Here is a 16771-nt window from a genome sequence, read left to right as displayed (position 1 = left end):
GGGAAAAAAAGAGTCCAAGAAAGAAAAGGTAGGACAAAGATAAGACAAAATAAGTTGGTTGAGAAGAGCTCTAAGCGCTATCAACAACTGAGCTTTCAGTATTTAAAACTGAGTGTAGACAAACAAAGACAAATGGGCCGAATGTTCCCTTTAGTCGTTGCTGAGTTTTTAAATGTTAAAAGTATCATTTACAAGGAATGTGTCTAGAATGTAAGCAAAGAGATCAATTAAAACTAACGAAAGCTAAGTGCACCAATGCCTATGCGGGAGGAGCAGTCGTGGTAACCGCTAAGACAAAAATGACTCCTGGAGAGAAAGGAGATCCGGGTAGACTGCCACATGCCGTGGTTTAATGGCGACGGAAGACTGAGATATTATCTCACATGACCTTAGGACAGAAAGCTTTGGCAGAACTACAAATATCAGCATACAGGTGTGCTGTTCTACTGGGAGCTCTTGGCATATTTTGATTAGCTGAGAAATCAAGTTGTCAAAATAATCCATTAAAAAAGATTTCTCATACCTTTAATTCTAGCACTTAGAAGGCCAAGGCCAGAGAACTGCCATGAGTTTGAGGGCCGCCAGGGACAAAGAATAGCAGTCTGTCACTAAGCAAACAAACAAAGAACCAGAAGGTTGAATAATATAATTAAAATACTGTTGAATGTGTATGATGAGAATACAGTACCCCTAACTTATATAATATAAATTCATTTCAAGCATTTATTAAATGTTTATGAAAATCAAACATATCAAGCTTCAACAAATTTTGAATTTGGTATTATAAAGCATTAAAAAAGTTTAAAATTTTTAAAATTTATTTTACTGTCATTTACTGAAAAAGAAAAGAAAGAAAACTCTCTCTAAAATACTTGGATTTTTCCACTCTCTTGTTCTGAGACTTCACTCTGGCAGAGACTGAAAACACAGCATTTTCTCTCTTTCTTTCTTTCTTTCTTTCTTTCTTTTTTTCTTTCTTTCTTTCTTTCTTTTTTTTTTTTTACAGCATTTTCAAATAACTTCCCCATGAACCAAATACTGCACACTTGCAGCAGTCGCCTCAGCCAGGAGCTGAACTTTAAATACTAAAAATTCAAGTGTTAGATTTGAACTCTCATCTTCTCCATAAGGGACATTGATAGAGAAAAGCTTAGTTTGGGGTATTCTTTGGTTTATTTGTTTTCTGTTTGTTTGCGTGCTTGTTTGTTTGTTCGTTTGTTTGTTTTTTGGTTTTGTTTTTGGTGTTTTTTTTTGTTTTGTTTTGTTTTGTTTTGTTTTGTTTTTTTGAGACAGGGTTTCTCTGTGTTGCCTTGGCTGTCCTCGACTCACTTTGTAGACCAGCCTGGACTTGAACTCACAGAGATCTGCCTGCCTGTGCCTCCTGAGTGCTGGGATTACAGGCGTGCGCCACCACATGTGGGGATTTGCTTGAGCCTCAGCCACAAATCCCACAATGAAAGCTTTGATAGCAAGTCCACATTTCCTAAAGACATAACCCAAGTCCATGGAATTCAGTGTCTTGAGACAAGAGTTAGAAACCATCGAAAACATGCCTATATCTAACTCCCGTTTCTTCAGAATTCTTTTAAGTGGCAGGAGACGCTAGCCAGCCACAAGAGTGTAGTGACCGGAGCTCTCACTCATGCTCAGCAGGGATAGAAAATTATACATGAATGTCTTTTGAAAGCAGCTGAACAGTTTCCTAAGAAGTTTAAGCATTTCCTTATATTATGAGCTGGCAATTTCCATTCCTAAGTATTTAGCTATGCCCCCCTCAAGTTTTTTAACAAATTTTTAGAATACATAAAAAGTGTTTGTGACAACTTTGCTTACAAATGCTAGAACTACTTAACTTCATTAACAGAGCACTGGAAGAGGTTGTGGCATGTTCACACTCAATAAAAAGAGAAACTAGTAACTCAGATAACAGCACTGGTGACAGAAGATGACACAGAGTGTATGCTATACAACTGTGCTTCTACAGGGGACAAGAGGACAAACTCGTCTGTAGTGATAGAAGCCTTAGCAGTGGTGAGTAGGCTAGGGTTTGTAGAAACTGAATTAACCTCTCTGCCTTGATCCAATCAGTGTTTCTAGGGATATTTGTGGCCGTCAAATCCCACCAAGCTTCAATGTGTGTTTGTGTGCGCTCAATGTGCATGCATGTACTGTGAAGAACTGGGCGCTTCAATACGCTGAGTTGTAGCATGAGGTAAATCTGTTAATAATGCTGGAATTGAAAAATGAATCTAGAAATCTGAGAACTATCTAAAAGATTAAAATGACAGTTTGATTAATAAAGAAACAAAGATAGAGAGAAAACCATAGTATAAAACATTTGCAGACAAAAATGAAGGCAGAGGTAAGGAAAAGCACCAGACAGTCTCCAAACTCAGTCAACAAATGAGAACAGCATCTTGGAGGCCTAGTTAGTAAAACTAATAGAAAAATTCCATTCAGTGCTGCTGAACCACTGTGCTCCTTGTCCAGCTTGCTCCCTCTGAGTGACAGGCTGAAGCAATACTTCTTCCTTGGATGCATCCTTAAAACTGTTTTTCTACATTGTGTTCAGGCCACCTCAGGAAGGGTCAAGATCTGAGTCTGGAACCAGAGACCAGAGGTGAATAAGTGTAGGAGTGTCCGATTTGCATAGAGTAGGAGGGGAAATAAGAAAGAGAACTTGTGTGCAAGTCTGCCTCTAATCAGAGCCCTGAAAAACTCTTATCGCCAGTTCTGGAAAAGCAAGACAGTAACCTAGGTGACTTCCAGAAAAGAGGACCTCACAACCAGAAGGCAAATTACATGATCTGCCTCATTTATATAAACTTGAGCAACAGACTATAAGTAACAAATGACAGTCACCAAGAAGAGATTCTCTCACACAAAGAGGAACACACAACCATAAATCACCAAACACTTGAGGAAAAACATGAAAGTTAGATGCAGAAAAGGGGGAGGTGGAGGGAGAGCAAAAGAGAGGGAGGTCTGGAGGGAGGGAAAGAGGCACAGAGAGAGAGAAGGGGGAGAAAGAGACAAAGAGAGAGAGAATACTCAATAAAATGCAACATATTGGATAAAACAAAAGCAAATTTCAAATTAAGTATAATTAATATCCTCAAAGAGATCTAAAGAATATCATAACATTAATAGAAAACAGACTGCTATTAAAATGAAATAGGGTTTGGGAAATGAAATAAACTCAAAAGGCAGAAATAAAAGAAACTTCCTTAAGGCAATTCCCAGAAGGGGATATAATAATTCTTTGTGGTGTTAATATTATAAAGATCAATTAAAGCCATAAATATAATTATGCAAATCTTCAAAGCAATTAAAATCTAAAGAATGGGTTAATCCAGCACGTATTACTTCCTTGGGTAGTAATTTTAACTTAATATTTGGTAGCAAAAAGAAGCAAAACTTACAGGTGAAACTGTTATACTTTGAAGAAAGAAGCTGACCCTCTGGCGTCATTGATTGCCTCCTGCATCAAGTGTAAAGTGAGCCAGACGGTTTTGTTGTATTTTGTAAACCCTGGGCTCCAAATAACCACGTAAAAGGCCTTGGTTGACATGATGATCACAGTGCTTTGATGTAGATCTATCCGCACTCTGTGGTCACCTTCATTCCATCGCACATGTGCTATGTGACTCAACGGTACCTCCCTGTTTGTTCTGGTACTAAAAGTTTGACAGCCAATGTGCTGCTCAATCATAGGAAGCATTTCACCCCCTGTTGAAGGACACAGCTGGGTCTTTAGCTTTCCAGTGGTATTGTATCTTTTTCTTTAATGTATTTATGGGCACCGGAGCAATTCAGCGGTCAAGAGCACTAGATGCTCTTTCAGAGGACCCAGGTTCAATTCCCAGCACCCACAATAGCATCTCACAACTGCCTGTGGCTCCAGTTCCAGGTGATCAGACACCCTCTTCTAGCCGCCACGGGCACTATAAACAAGTGGTATACAAACATACATGCAGGTAATATACTCACACACATAAACAAAATGGATTAAAAAATAAAAATATTTCCTTGTTTATGAGAAGCATTCAGAATATAAACAAATAAAAATCTGGAGACAAGAAAACCTTGTTTGGGATATTCTATGTTTAGTTCAGAAAACCTTCAATTAACCAATACTTCTCTTTGTTATATTTTTTTAAAGGATCACTACCCAAACAGGGTTCATTTACCTGCACTGTTCTCCTCCGACATCACAGTATGGCAGAGGGCGAGTAAGCGAAGGAATTCATGCACTTTGGGGTCCCCCAGCTCGATGGATTTCATCAGATTGTTGTCATAGAGATGGCATTTTCTTTCTGTTTGAGATTTTCCCGAGACGTCCACAGGCTCCTTTTTCTGTAAGAGAACACCACCACCAAACCAAACTTTTTCCAACAATAATCCGTTGTCTTTTCATTTTTTTTTACCTTTGCATTTTTCATGGGGTTGCAATTACCTGTCTTAATATTTAAAAATCTGCAGCAGCTAATTCACCTCAGATTGTCTGAAAAATGAAAAAATTCTGGTATACATAAACATGCTCTTGTATAGCAGAGTTAAGTCCTTCCATCTCGGAGGGAAGTTTATTAAGACACAGGATGTTGGGAGCTGGAGAGATGGCCCAGAGGTAAAGAACACTGGCTCCTCTTCCAGAGGTCCTGAGTTCAGTTCCCAAAAACCATATGGTGGCTCACAACCATCTAGAATGATAACTATACACATTGTAAATAAATAAACGTTTAAAAAAAAAGACACAGGATGTTAAAGGGGAGCTGAAACATTTTATCCTGCAGGAAAGACGCTTAAACTCAGTGAATAAACAACTCAGAGCAGCTTCTGGAAGTCCATGAAGCCAACTAAATTCACAAGTACATAAGCAGTAAGGACCTTTATAAGCCCTGAAGGACACTCTCAGGCCAGCACCACTGCCTGGAGGAGGCAGAAACCAGCGAGGCTGCCTGGAGAGGCTCAGACCAACCGAGCTGCCTGGAATGGAACCCTCCAAATTTGCAGCACGGCCTGCAGGCCGTGCGTGTTTTCAGCTTTTGCGGGCTGTCACCACACTAAGGTGTGCGGTAATGCAGCTGTCTGAGAAGTTCTGCTCCTGTGAAGAACCTCTCACCCATTTCCTATTAGGAGCCCCAATAAAATTCACTGGATCACCAAGATGGACTTTAGTGGCATGGTTACTTTGGTCTTTCATCAGTTCAATATCTGGAGTAAGCAGGCATTTGTTCTCGTGTCCTTAGGAATACAGCACATTTGCCATGTACTTTTTTCCATTTGAGAATTCCAACATTATCTGCATCTTTTGGACTTTTGTTGGCTTCATATAGTCATGACCTATCTTTGGGACACTTATATCGCAACTTTAGAAACCTTATGACAGTCTTATAAGTAATGAAATGTCCTTTTCTCTTCACAACAGATTGTATCCTTCAACTTCTCAGGTTATAAGGACACTACAACCATTAAATTACTTTAGCCCTCCACTTTTCCATTATGTTCCCATATCCATGCTGATGACATCTGCTTTCTACTTTGTATCCCTTCCAAGGGTGAAAGCATTTGAGCTCCACAATGTGGCTAGACTTCCTTTTCTTTGGCTCCAGGGTCTGAATCCATGTGCATCTCACGGAGACACTGAAGTACAACACCTCCATCATACCCAGAATCCCTTTGTATTTTATCCTTAGTTGTTTTTTTTTTTTTTTGGGGGGGGGGAGTGCTGATTTTCATGTACTCTTGGCCAAAAGTTTCAATGTGTCCATTTGTGGGATGAAAAAAAAATATAGAATGCATTGGGCAGCATGCTCCCTTCTCCCTTAGCATGGTTTTATTCACTCACTGATGCGGTATTTACAGGAGCTACAGGGCTCAAGCTGTGCTCTGCCTAGAGGCAGCAGCCACACCTTCAGCACCCCCTCCCCATTACGGTAGAGCTTGGAATACCTATAAAACCATCTAGGAGAGGACAAAAAAAATTGATGTTTGGGGCTGAAGTTTGAGGCAATGTAGAGCTCACTCACTATCCCTGGGCATCAGGGCCTATGGCAAAACAGGAGCCATAACTGGTTGTCTTGGTCCAACACTGACAGTAAAGAGCCCCAGAGCCTTGCGGCAGCAGCATCCAACAAGCCTGAGTGGACTAGGACAGTCTGAATACCAGTGGAACGATTCAAGCATTGCTCTCCACTATGTTTGAGGGACCCCGGTAGCCTGTCATCCCACTCTCACTGAGGTACCCTGTTCCCATTCCAGCACAGCGTCCAGGGCCCTGAATTTAGCACTCTCCCAAGAGGAATAAAGAATAGGCAGGGATTCTTCACAGCAGGGATAGGCTGGTGACTGTGGCTAGAGCACCAGAGCCCTACGCCTTCTGAATGTCCCAACTTGGACCCTGGTGCGTGGCAGAGAACTAGCCTCACCAGGATGACAGCTGCTAGGAGAGAAAGCAGAGTCAGGAAGCTGCCCATGTTAGCTCAATGACAAAACAGGTTGGCATCCCCACCCCCAAGTAGACAACTCCAGTAGATAAAACCCTGCTGCCCGGGCAGGAAGGCCATACACAGCCTTGTGGAGCTAACTTGCTTCTGCCAGGCCCCATAGCATAGTACAGGGCATGCAGCCATTCCCACTCCCAGAGCCTGGGCTCTGGCTGAACTGTTTAGTAAAAATGAGGAAAGGAGAAGTGGGACAGGGAGGGGCCCTGGGGAAGGACTGGCAGTAAGAACAGGCTGCAGAGTCAGGGCCAGTTTCTCTCACTGGTGCTTGGCTTTGTAGGGCTGAGAGTGTTTCTGTCAGTCGGGCTCTCTGCTGCTTGTGAAGCCAACCAACACTGACCCCTTGGCACCGAATCTGGAGGTCTGTTCCACCAGGCTGGAGAGTATGCCTTCCTGAGCCAGTGTTGGAGGTTGGTCTAACGCTCATTACTGGCTCTCAAGATCTGGTTACTGCCCGCAGGATACACCCATCCTTGTATGTGTAGAAATGCCTATGACATTATACCTGATTGGTTCACTAAATGGCCTATACCTGGGCAGGGCAGAATGGGGTAGGTGTGGCTGAGGTTCCCGGGATTTTGAGAACAGAAGAATCATGAGAACCACTGGAGACAGATAGACAGGAATAGAGAAAGGAGGAGGATGCCAGGGTGGGTTAATCTGGAGAAGAAACCATATGGGGCCAGGAGGAAGGACTCTAATAATGGCATGGGAAGAATAAAAGCACGTATTTATGAGATTAAGGATGGAAGATAGGATGGTCAAGGAGGATGGATTTGGATGGGGGCTGGGGAATGGATGGTGAGATGATTCAGACAGTATAGGTAGGAATATCTGCCCTGCCCAAGGTAAATAAGGCAATTATAAATCTAACAGGTGTCTGTCTTATTATTTGTGATAGCGGGTTAAATAATATTACCTTGATAATCTCAGGGCTAATAATAAATAATATATAGCCCAACATTCATATATTAATTTACTGCAACAAGCCAACATGAAGATGAAGGTGAAGATTAACTGCTAGTTATGGGTCCCCCTCTGCTCATCAGTCTTGAACTTCCTTTTCTCATGTTCTCCCTGAGACAAACCTCATGGTTTACAGCCCTGGCTTCACACGCTTCAGTGGGGCTAGCTAGTGCATCCTTCCACTCGCAGGCTCTCTCAGCCCAGTCTCCTCTCTTCTGCCTGGCTTCTACCACTCAGGGCTGCTGGAGTCTGGTTGCCTTGGCTTGGTCTGATGGAAAATAAGGAGCTTTCCCGCCACCTGTGAGAGCCATGGGACTTACTCCGTTCACCATCCTCAGCAAGGTACAGCAGGCCTGTCTGCTGACAGGACCCAAGTCACTGTCAACGTGGTGAAGCCAGCACCTAGTCAGCTGTGATTCTCTCCGAACAGCGCTTTGGCAGTGTGGGAGGTGGCAGGGCTAGCTGGCTGTCCTGGCCTGACATAGGGGTTAGGTGAGCACAGGGATGGGTGGAAAGTACTGCGAGTCTGGGAAGCCGTGTCTGTGCTCTCATTGGTACAGGTCGGGGAAGGGCCCGAGTGAGTGGGCATGGCCACACGTAGGCTCCCACCCCTCGGCCAGCCTTGATAAACAGGGATCGAAAGAGCTTTCTGAAAGTCTTAAAACTTCTCAGCCAAGACATTGATGGTGTTGGATGCATCACGACGACTCCTATCGGAAGAGCTGACCAAGGATCTTGGCTACTCTGTCGTCCCTGCCTGCACCTGATGGCAGGACTGAGTTCTGTGTGTCATCCCCATCATTCCCTTAGTTGTTCTTGTCGTGGGAGTGCTGCTGAGTGAGCACACTGGAGCTGGGCTGCGGCCCTCTCCTGCTGCCAGCTCCTCCTGCTGCTGCCTGGGGTCTGTAACATAGCTGCGGTTGTCTAGAAAGGTTGGCAGCTGTTGGACAATGTGGATACGGAACCCACTGAGGCTTCGCCAACAGACTGAGGTCCCTGGGAGAACTGTGGGTTTGAGCTTGTGGGCACGAACCAGCCACCTCCTCTGTACCCCCCTGTGTGGGTGCCCTGTCTGCCTCCAGTACCAGGGAGTCTTGCCTCTGCGTGGCTTGATCTCCTCAAGTAGCTATAACTCATGACACTTGTCACTCTGAATCAGCTCTGGTTGTGTTACTCTGATCAGCTGTTGGGCTTACCTTGCTGGTTTACCTTCAGTACACAGGGCCTAGTATCATACTTAATCCTGTGGTTCAGTACCACTTGCATTAATAAGGGTCATACTCTTCATGATGACCCATCAGGCTCTATCTCTCTACTCCCCATCTTTCACCTAACCCAGGTCTCATGACCAATAGAGTAGACTTTCAGCCCAACCAGCTCAAAGAGCCAGCCTGTGATAGGCACACAGATGACAATATGGCCTTCACTGCTTTTGGGGGGGGGACAATGTGCTTCTAGCCTGACACAGCAATCATGTGTCTTAGCTTGCTTAAGGTGGGAGGTATTGCCAATTACATAACCTTAGCTCTCAGGGTTGAAGCCTTTAATGACATTTTTCATGTGACTTGGGGGGTCGTATGTCCACATTGCTGTGGTTCAGGAGCACACTAAGCAAAGCATGTTTCAAGAGTTAAGAATCAGCAGAGATCATAGCATTCACAATGTCATCTCCAGTCATATTTCCCATCAGTGCAGACACCTTGCCTTGACACGAGACCTGCATTCTTCCATCCATTTGAACAAGAAGATGAATCCATGCACAGCCCCTGGCATTTGCTCTGGAGGTCACAGGCTTCCACTTGTACCCTTTGACACCAAAACTGATGGCAAAACTAACCTGACTAAATTCATTTTGACAGCAATATCTGATCTGAAATATTATATGTCTTGTTATAGCCCCCTTTGAATTACTAAAACTTGTGAATTAACATTTGCAATTGCAAATATAGTAATGTATTCTGTTACTATATCTCACTAAACATATTACAAAAGAAAGTGGTAGATACAACATATTATTTTTCTACAACCCAAGGCTTGTGCATTTCTAATCATCCTGCCCTAAGCTTATTACTGGCATTTGTAGTGCAGTTTTGACTTGATTCTGAAGCTAAAAGAACAGGTGTATTTTAGCTACTTTTTAAAAGAAAAAAAAAAAAACAGTGCTGAAAGAAATTAACCATTCCAAGATACAGTTTGTCTACACCTGAGATAAAATTGGAGTTGGGTGTAGGCTCTTTGCTGCTCAAACCAGTCATACTCTAAAATGAATAATACTATAAATATTACCGATAGTGGAGCAAGAAACAGGCTAACAACTTCGTGAATCAAGGCACATACAGAGCCGAAGACGCATCTAGAATAAATGCTAATTTCCCCATCTTACAAATGAGAGTCTGAACTGTAAAGGCCAGCTACGTAGAAAGTGGCAATGTCAGAATTAAGCAACATTTGCTGCTCTAAAAGTCTCACCATTACTGCTCCCTAACCAAGCTCTGGACTATTTCCCCACCAAACACAGTTTAATAATCACTACCACTCATCACGTGTTTGAATTATACTTGATTCTTTCTTCTTTTTTAATGTAAGCGCTGGTTACATCTGGGACTTTGAATGACCTTGAAAGTTTGATGTCCAGAGGGCCACGTTAGGTAGTGTTGTGTACATGTAAGAGGAGGTAATCCTGGGTAACCCTGACGGGAATGACTTTGATCACTGACAGTGTGTCCTTAAAGGGGATTAGCTCTTTCTCAGTCCCTTTCCCTCCCCCCCCTTATCTAATTCAAAATGTAACTTTTGAATATGCCTCTGCCATGGTGTGCCACTATCCACCACCCTCACCAGAGGCCAAGCACTAATGCCACCTTATCTTGGACTTTTTGCCTCCAAATCTGATCTAAAATAACCCTTTTCTCTTTAGCTACTTCAGATACTTCATTTAGCAATATGAGGTTTTAAAAGGTACTTTTAATGTTTTTCATTGAAGTAGCAGATGTTTATAAGTTCAAATTGTTCAAGTGCTATGCTTTAAACACCTCTCTGGAATTCATGTTAGAATTTAACTGTCTTTGTAACTATATGAAAAGGCAATACATTTGAAAGATGACTAGACAATGGCACACACATATACACAGCCTTAAGGATCTAAGTGAATAAGTTTATGTTGAAAAAAATTATTAGCTATAGGAAATGGACAAATTTCCAGAAACATAGCCACCAAATATAAGTCATTAAGAAACAGAAAACCTTAACAAACCCATAGCTGGTGTGAAAAATGAAACAAGAATCCTAAGCTTCCCAGAAAAGCTAGGCATGGTGTTTCCTGGATGTAGTTCCAGCCTTCTGGAGCCCAGTAGTTTCAGACAAGCCAAGACAATCATAAAAGTCTATCCATTTTTAATTCCAACATAGAAAAACCAAGGACAAAATGGCTTTGCTTATAAGAAATATCAAACATTTGAAGCCAAATAAATGCCAGCTGCATTCAAACATTTTATGAGGCAGCATTACCCTAACACCAACACTAAAGCTATCACAAGAAGAGCATTTCTAATGAACACAGAGGTAAAAATCCTCAAGAGTGTACTAGCAAAGTGACCCCAACATCACATTCAAAGGACCTTACACCATAACTAGATGGAGTTTATCCCTGGAATGCAAAGATGAGACTGAATCAATGTGAAATATCACATAAACAGAATGAAGCCTAAAACCTGCATCCCTGTCCCAAGTGATTGAGAGAAGGCGCTGACAGAATGTGATCACCTTCTATTACAAAGGCTCTGAGCAAAAGGGGGGGGGGGGTTAGCAGGGAAGTGTCTCAGTACAATAACAGCCATAGATGAAAAGTCTAAAGTCTAGAGTGAGGAAAGGATGCCCATTCTTATCAGTTCTAGTTAACATAATCCTAGGAGTCCTATCCAGTTAAGAAAAAAGTAAGTAAAGCTTATCCAGATAAAAAGAAGGAGGAGAAGGAAAAGGAGAAGAAGAAACTTTTTATATCTAAAGATGTGGCAGGTTGGAGGACAATTTGCACTACTAATCAACCTGCAGGTGCCCACACATTTTTCTGTAGTAGTTGCATGTCTTGAGATGCATTCCACAGGACACCCTAACATCTGATAGCATACTTACCCAGTTTTCCTCTGAGTTTTCTTTACTGTCAAACTATTAGGGACATTTTAAATTCCTATTACGTTTCATTACATAGATTGCAGAACATAAACAGAGTGGAATAAAAAAATAATAAACACTTAAAATTGATATAGCTTCCTAAGGCTGAGAAGGTTACAGAAGAGTGTGTATTTTTGCCACCACATGTTTATGAACAGTGAAACACATTTGTTTGCATGTACAGAAATGGCTCTAAAAGATTTGGAAACTGTGTGGCCAAGGGACCTTGATTAGAAGAAATTTTGAATCATGTGAATCTATTTTTCATTTAGTTCTACATGTTTCATGGTGGATAGTATAAATCAGGCCTTTAGGAATGTGTCCTACTTTAAAAGCATATAGAGTTTTAAATTAAAGCAAAAAAAAATTAAAACGCATCTCTTCTATACCTCAGTTACTTCTTTCTTCTGGCTCAGGTCATCTGGTACTTCACCTGCTAAAATAAACATTGAAAGTAAGTGGTAAGGAAAGTTGAGGCTAGCTTTAGATATTTAATTTTAGAGAATAAACTTAGTATTCTGTTTTGCTGGGCATTTGGGTTTTTTTATATGCTGTGGAGAGATAATATAATTACATCATACCCCTTCCTTTTTCTCCCTCCAGACCCTGCCACACAGCCTTTCTTTCTCTATGTTAAATTAATGGTCTCTTTTCCCATTCATAGTTATTGTGTACATACATGTGTGAGTATACATACATATTTCTAAATACAACCTGCCCAGTCAATATACTGCTACTTGTCCATATATTTTTGGTGCCAATTGGTGTGCTCTTTCCAGAAGCACTATTATAAGATAGAGTGTGAATTCAAATATTGACACCAGATGTATAGCCCTATACGTGACAATTAATATAGAGGGATGCTTACTTAAGATAAAGTTAAGTAGACATTAAAAATAAAAGACGTGTGACTGCAGCTTAGAGCATCAGTCAAGGTTCTTCAGAGAAGCTTTGTTGCACACTAGAGGTGATTAACACAGATCCACCACTGATTAGGGAACCGTGGGATGCTCAGCCCTAAACAGAGCATCTATCTCACACGCATTCCTCCAAGGCTCAGGAATTAGGTCAGATGAGGAGGCAGAAAGACCGTAAGAGTGATAAGAAATGGATGACTGCAAGGAAACTGTTCCCTGGGCACAGCAGAGCAGATATGAACTCACAGCAGTTGAGACTCTATGCACAAGGGCTGCACAGTCTCAGGCCATACAAAATGCTGGCATGGAGAGGGGATACGGGCAAAGTTGCACTGTCAGCTAAGAGGCCATCAGCAGTTGCTGGCTATGGGGAGAGGGAGAGCCAGTTTTCTTTGCGGATGCAGCCTCTAGTGTGTAGACTACCTCCTGGTAAAGGTCACACATCCAAAAGCCTGTGGGCAGCATCAGCTACACAGGTTAAAAAAAAAAAAGGAGGAGGAGGACACCAAGTTGAGCAAGTAGGAAAAATGGCATGAATCTAGGAGGAGTCAGAGGACAGGATGAATATGATCAAAATTTATTGTACAAAATCCCAAAGAATAAATAATAAATGAGCAATCACAAATAAGATGTGGAAACTGGGTAATAGTGCTCCCCATAAGAGCCACAGACTAACCAAATGGCCAGTTCCTGCCAAGGGGAGTCTCTCTTTGATCTGGTGGTCAGGGTGAGTCCAAGAGACTTGTGAAACAATAGACTGGCATTGTTCTTGGTCACCTCCCAGAGCCTGAAGGCAAAACCCTCTTGCTGAAGACACTTCAGACATGAGACGTGGAGGAATCAAGCTGGATCCGACCTTGAAGCCTCCTCCCTGAGAAGTAGCTTTAATAGTATATGAAGATGCCAGATAAGCCAGCAAAGGGAGAAAAGAACGTTTATTCCCCACTTCTGAATGTTAGAAGAAAACAATTATTTTTATTTTGCAGGGGTCACAGTTTAGAAATTACCTTGAGTCCTAAAAGAGCCTTTGGACTTTTAGAGTGCACTGGGAGTGCTGAGGGGTATAGGAACTTTTGAAATTGGATGAAACACATCGTGTATCATGAGATGACCATGAGCTTAAGAGAGCAAGGGCTGAGTGTCATGGTTTGAGTGTTCCATGTCACTCCTAGGCTCCCATGTTTAAGCACCTGGCTCCCATCTGGTGGCACAGCCTGGGAAGGTTTTGGAACTTTGAGTATTTTTCTAAACTTTCCTTAGTATTTAAAAGGTTGATACTGTTGACTAGAATTCCTTTTTCACAGTAGTGAGGTATTTGCATCTGCTTATCCCAGACATATCAGAATTACTCACAACAAGCTTGCATCACTACAACTTTAGTTCATGTTTTCTGAATAAGAAAGCTGAAGAACAGAGTCAAAAGTTGAAGGACTCTATTATCAAGGGAATTTATAAGCATGCCTTTTTCTTTGTATGAAACTCTGTGACAATACTTGATGTTTGTTTGTGGTTTTCCTGGAGGTCTACGTTATGAAGGCTTTTCATCTGCTGTTCAGGAGGAGTCCTTGAGCTAGTGACGAACCTAACCAGCCTCTTGAAATGTAAATCTCAGGTTTACATGGTCCAATCATGACCACATATGCATTCATTCTAATGAGATGATGAAAAGAAGAGAAACAACCTTGTCTTTGTATTAAATGTTCCCCCAAAGAGAGACTATATCAGGACTAGAGATAAAACAAGAAAAATTAAAAGTCTAAGAAGGTAATAATTCTGAGTACAAGAACAAGATGTAGATAGGTGTGCTGGCTAGTTTTATGTCAACTTGACACACGCTAGAGTCTTCTGAGAGGAGGGAGCCTCAAGGGAGAAAATACCTCAATTGAGCATTACAGCCTCAATGCTCTGAGCAAGGCTGTGGAGCATTTTTTTTTAATCAGTGATTGATGTGGGAAGGCCCAGCCCATTGTAGATGGCACCATCCCTGGGCTGATGGCTCTGGGTTCTGTAAGAAAGCAGGCTGAGCAAGCCTTGAGAAGCATGCCAGTAAGAAGCACCCCTCCATGGCCTCTGAATCAGCTCCTGCCTCCAGGTTCCTGTCTGGGTTCCTGTCCTGACTCACTTCAGTGATGAACGGTGATCTTGAAGCATAAGCCAAGTAAACCCTTCCTTCCCTAAGTTGGTTTGGTCATGGTATTTCATCATAGCAAATGTAAACTAAGAGGTCAGAGTAAAAACCTAAAATTTCCTAGAGCCCAGATCTATGATTCAAAACAAGATAAGCTGCACTCACACAAAAAAAGCAATCCTGAACAGTCTGAGTGCATGCAAGGAAGAATACGTTTTGTGGGCATAAATATATGATAAATTATAATGCATATACACCGGGGCCAAAAGAGAATATTTAACTCTTTCTGTTCCTTTCCTGTTCTCTATGAGGGAAATTACAAGCCTTATGTGAAAATGTCAAGAGGTTGTCTCTAAAAGTAGCCTGCAACAAACATTTCAACAAATGGTTATTGGTCCACAGCAGTAATTTCATACTGCTTTTTAGAAATGATATCACTGGGTTAATATGAAACAAAAGGCTCTCCAAATTTCAAAATCTCCCTAATATCCTAATTCTTACTTACGTCACTATTTAGGTCAGGAAGATATTTTTAGAATGGCTCTGAAAATAATGTCTGTAAATTTTAAGTAATGGTTCTATGCTATTTACGAGGCATGGTGTGGACATAGACATGCAAGAAATCTCTGGCTGGAAGCCATTGTGTCTACTACCAAAGAAGGCAAGAGAGGGAAATAGGGGTACAGGAACACCGAGGAAGCCATTCCTGCATTGGTGGTAGGGATGGGATTCAGAGAGAGGGAAGTCAAATGGTACGACATTACAGCATATCAACTTTTTCAATTCCTTGTTTTCCTTCAGAATCAAATCCTGCTTTAAGTTATTAGAAAAGGTGGGAAGTTTCCGTCCCATTAGTAGACAAGGAAAACTTACCTTCTCTTGGAATTCTTTGAAATCCCATAATGCCTGACCTCCATGAAATAAGGTAAAAGATCCAGAGGAACACTGTGAAGGTCCTACTGGGCTTCCATGTTCACTACAGAAGAAATTGTCTGCTAACTAGCCAATACCAGGTTGAGGAAGGCCAGGAACAAAAAAGGATGCTTGAAAACCCAAATATAGATTATTTATCCATACAGAAGAATGCAAAGGGGAACTTGGCAGTGAAGGTGCCTGAAAAAGCATTTCAGGAAATAAATATTAAGTCCTCATAAATATTGACATTGATCCCACAGTGAACAGGGGAGGATGCATAAGATATTGGCTTAACAGATGCTGAGACTCATAGCCAAACTTTGTGAAGAGTGCAAGGAATCTTATGAAAGATCTTATGAAGGGGAAGATAGAAAGACCTGGAGGGGACAGAAGCTCCACAAGGAGAGTAACAGAGTCAAAAAATCTGGGCACAGGGGTCTTTTCTGAGACAGATACTGCAGCCAAGGACCATGCATGGAAATAACCTAGCACCCCTGAACAGATGTAGCCCATGGAAGTTCAGTGTCCAAGAGGGTTCCCTAGTAATGGGAACAGGGACTGTCTCTGACATGAACTCAGGGGCTGGCTCTTTGATCACCTCCCCCTGATGAGGGAGCAGCCTTACCAGGACACAGAGGAAGACAATGCAACCAGTCCTGATGAGATTGATAGGCTAGGGTCAGATGGAAGGGGAGGAGTACCTCCCCTGTCAGTGGACTGGGGGAGGGGCATGGGAGGAGAAAAGAAGGGAGGATGGGATTGGGGGGGGGATAAGGAAGGGGGCTACAGCTGGGATACAAAGTGAATAAACTAATAACTAAATAAATTTTAAAAAATATATTGGCTTAACAAGATAAATCATGAACCCTGTCTCAAAAAACAAACAAACAAACAAACAAAAACATGATAAATCATGCTGCCTAGAACTCATCCTTCCAGGGAATTTGGCCTCTGGAGCACTACAGAGCAAACCTAAAAGTGTAACAGAGTATCAAGAGGAACTGTCTCCACCCATGGATGACAACAGATCCTAAGTTTCATCAAATTGTTCCAAATGTGTGCATCTGGGTGTTCATTACATACTAAGTATCATAGCAATGATTAATAAGAAAACCATGATGGTTTGGATAAGGGGGTCATTTTTAAATGATGTTGCTTATTCATTTTTATTT

General features: G+C 41.9%; 1 protein-coding gene across 2 annotated transcripts in view; it reads right to left on the bottom strand.

Annotated features, from left to right (window-relative positions):
- The window catches only part of Atp8b4 (ATPase phospholipid transporting 8B4 (putative)), a 175575-nt gene that overhangs the window by 51979 nt on the left and 106825 nt on the right, over positions 1–16771 (bottom strand). For both annotated transcript variants that reach the window (XM_060371530.1, XM_060371531.1), the window contains 2 exons: positions 12029–12075; positions 4191–4356 (listed from right to left, as the gene is read on the bottom strand). In XM_060371530.1, the coding sequence (XP_060227513.1) occupies positions 4191–4356; positions 12029–12075 (213 nt within the window). The remainder of the gene's footprint in view (positions 1–4190; positions 4357–12028; positions 12076–16771) is intronic.

Source organism: Meriones unguiculatus, chromosome 18 (genome assembly GCF_030254825.1).
Source record: "Meriones unguiculatus strain TT.TT164.6M chromosome 18, Bangor_MerUng_6.1, whole genome shotgun sequence".
NCBI classification, from domain to species: domain Eukaryota; kingdom Metazoa; phylum Chordata; class Mammalia; order Rodentia; family Muridae; genus Meriones; species Meriones unguiculatus.
This window is presented reverse-complemented; position numbering and strand designations above follow the sequence as displayed.